The 3,238-nt window shown below is 52.7% G+C and overlaps 1 protein-coding gene across 1 annotated transcript; it reads left to right on the plus strand.

Annotated features, from left to right (window-relative positions):
- The first annotated feature begins 1,673 nt into the window (after positions 1–1,673).
- LOC113214002 (uncharacterized) lies at positions 1,674–2,588 on the plus strand. Its single transcript, XM_026433232.2, has 4 exons — positions 1,674–1,833; positions 1,910–2,017; positions 2,096–2,389; positions 2,463–2,588. Exons 2-4 carry the CDS (start codon positions 1,916–1,918, stop codon positions 2,499–2,501), a joined length of 435 nt encoding a protein of 144 aa, XP_026289017.2. The 5' UTR covers positions 1,674–1,833; positions 1,910–1,915; the 3' UTR covers positions 2,502–2,588.
- Positions 2,589–3,238: the final 650 nt, after the last annotated feature.

Here is a 3,238-nt window from a genome sequence, read left to right on the forward strand (position 1 = left end):
ACATCCGCGATGGGAGCTCCAACATCGAGGCGCGCGGTTCCTATTTTTTTCTTTTTCTTATTCCCCTCTCTCTCTCTCTCTCTCTCTCTCTCTCGCTCTCCTCGGCGGCCGTGTTCCAAATCAATCACACCACGACACTACACACTCCACAGGCGCGCGCGCCCTCGCGGCCTCCGCTCGCCGTGAGATGCGCAGAGAGGGTTGCGTCATGTATCAAGGCGCCATGTGCAGCTCGCGGGGCGTGGCGGGGCGCGCCAGGTGTCAAATCCAATAAGCCTGGTCTAGGCTTCCTCCTCCCCCTCTCCGTGCCGCTTTGCAGCTCGATGCAAACACACACGTCACGTCCCACAGCTGATGCAGCAGGAAGAGCCAGCCCTGGCGCGGGTACACACACACACACACCGGCAGAGCCATTTTAGTAGTTATTTGTTTTTTCCTCCCCTGCTTTTTATATTTTTTCATTGTGTATTCCGGTGGGCAGCAGCCAGGAGGTGCGGGGTGCGCGGGGGCTCTCCCCGTGCGCGCTGCGCGTGGTGGCCTTGGCAGTCGCGCTGCTCTGCGCTGCTCTGCGCTGCTCGCCTCGCGGCCACACGACCCGGGCGGACCAGGGCGGCCCTTTAAAGGAGATGCGCCGGCCACGCACTCGCACGCACCGAGGCGCGCTGGACCGAGGCGGGAGAACAACAACATCAACAACAACAACCAACAAGAGGATACATTACACACCGAAACGCAGAGAGGAGGAGAGATGGAGATTCTTATTTTTGCGAGAGGGGAGGAGAAGGACCCCAACGCCGCGCCGCCGCCCACGCGGCCGAGAAGCGCCTGAAACGAGTCGAGGGGAGGGAATGATCTTGGCCCCACCCGCGGGCGACAAACTTGAGGGCAGGGGCCCAGAATCAGACCAGAGGCGAAAGTGAGAGAGACCAAATCAAACGCTGACCCTCAAAGTCACCGTCCTCCGCGGCGACGTAGGCCTACCGGCCGGGGCCCGAGCTGGGCAGGCCATCGTGTCGTAAAAGAGACGGGCCCCGCAGTCTACTTTTCAGAAGCTCTAATAAAATTTCGCGGCCGCAGTAGGGAGCCCATCCTCATTCCAACCAGTACAGTCAAAAAAACAACAGCGTTGGGTTCCGGGTTCGTCCTCTGTCACCATCAAATGTTCCTGATAATTTTGTCCTTAAACTTCAGAGTCCAAATGTTCATCCAAATGCTTGTTTCAAAACAACGCACGATGTCACGAAAGTCGACAACAGGACGTTGTAAGTTTCCAACCCAAAATCTAAACAGAGTACGCCCCCGCGAGGAGACACGGCATCGGCTCGTCGTCGTGGTCCAACGTTGTCCGCCGCGGGGGATGGCGTCACCTCGCAACCCGCGGGCCTGCCCGTCATGTCGACGACGACATCGAGGACCACCGAAACATCGGCGGGCGGGGGTCTCGACCATCATCATTACGACGCCGTTAGTTAACGACGTCCGTTGCGCAAAGGTTCACGACGATGAAAACAAACAAGGTTCCTCCGTCGTAGCTGCTGCTGCTGCTGCTCCCCGCGGCAGACACAGTTTTTGTCTTCTTTGTATTTCCTTGTTGCTTTTCCACCAAAGCTGTAATTACGGTCGGGTCGGTAATGGTCGGGGGGAGAGGGGGGGGGGTGGCAGCTCTGCTTGTGCACTGATGGCAACGCGGTTTGTCGCCTACGAACGCGTTTTCAGAGCCGTGGATCATTCGAGGCGCCTGAAGCGACCGGGACGCCGCGCCCCACATCACCAGGCCCGTTGGCCCCACCACCTTCCCGTGCAACAGCAAACGAGGAGGAGGCGGTTTCTGATGTGAGTTTGTACGATTTCGTCATGTTCTCATACTTTTTGTAATTAGTTTTCTTTACAATCGTGCGTTTTGTTGCAGTGGTTCATGATGAATGACAGGGCGTTGCCCATCCCGCAACCTCTCCCGCTCAACCTATTGGTGCCGTGGGCGGAGCGGCGTATTGAGGGGGACGAGGAGACAGCAGCTGTAAGTGTGTTTTTCTGTTGCCCGTGATGAAATGGATCCTGTGCTTGATTGATTTCTAATCACGTATACATGTCACAGGAGGATGCATGTGTGCGTGCAAAGGGGTTCCAACAACCACCCGTCGGTGTGGTGCGCTGGCACCAGCCCCAGCAAGGACCTTCTACTCCTCCCGTCACCGCTGCAGGTGCTGTTCAGCAGAGGGCCCCTCTTCGCATGGTGCCCCAAGAGGGAGAACCCTCCCGTCTATATCAGGTGCCCCAGCTTCTCCATGCCCAGGCGCGGAGCAACATTCAGGCCTTGCAGCGCCCACATAGCGCCCCACCCCGTTTTTTACATGCATCAGCTGCGAACTCGGGCCGCACGGTGAAAGTTGTTAGTGTGACTTTTTTTTTCTTTGTTTTCGTTGTGATCTTCAAAATTTTAAATCAATTTCGTATTTTTACAGATTGATCCCATCATTACTACGAAGATGAGGAGGAAGTAGTAGTAGTAGCTTTTTTTAGAAGCGTTATTTTTCACTAATTTTTCCACTAATTTTTTGTACTTAAAAATAAAATCATGTTGCATTGCATTCTATGTGTTTCATTTTTGGAACTACCTCAGATTGTCACGATCAAGTTTTGGTTGAAGTGTGTTGTCTAAACACTAACTCAGTTAATTTGTGATGTGGTTTTAGTTTCACATCAAGAAAACAATGTTTTCTATTGTAGAATCATATTTGAAATGAGAAAATTTGTTTGCAAGTCTTAAACGATTCAATTTTAAAGTGTGGTCAACAAGATCCAAGTTCACGAGTTAGTTTGATTTAAAGAAAAAGGTGAAGTCTTTTTTATTTCTAAACTTGTATTTGGTTTTCTCAATTATTTTTTAAAACTTGAAACAAATTACATCAGAGCAAAGATTTTCTCTATCAGAAAATCAATATGATAATAAATGAGTTCCTGTTTTATCAGCTCATGCTCATGCTTCCCTGAGCGCTTCTCGGCCAGTTGAGCAACCGCCTCTGGAAAGACTCACCCCCTTCAGGGGTGCCAGCAGGTTAGGGAGCAGCCAGAGCAATCAGTACCGACCACGCCGTCACCCGAGCTGATCGCCAGAACTCCGAGACCTCCGAGACCTCCGAGACCCTCGAGACCCTCGAGACCCTCGAGACCCTCGAGACCCTCGAGAACTTCGCTCACCTCATTCACCCCCATTCTCGCTCATACAAACAAAGACTAG

This window comes from Frankliniella occidentalis, unplaced genomic scaffold (genome assembly GCF_000697945.3).
Source record: "Frankliniella occidentalis isolate FOCC.00 unplaced genomic scaffold, Focc_3.1 Scaffold245, whole genome shotgun sequence".
Lineage (NCBI taxonomy): Eukaryota > Metazoa > Arthropoda > Insecta > Thysanoptera > Thripidae > Frankliniella > Frankliniella occidentalis.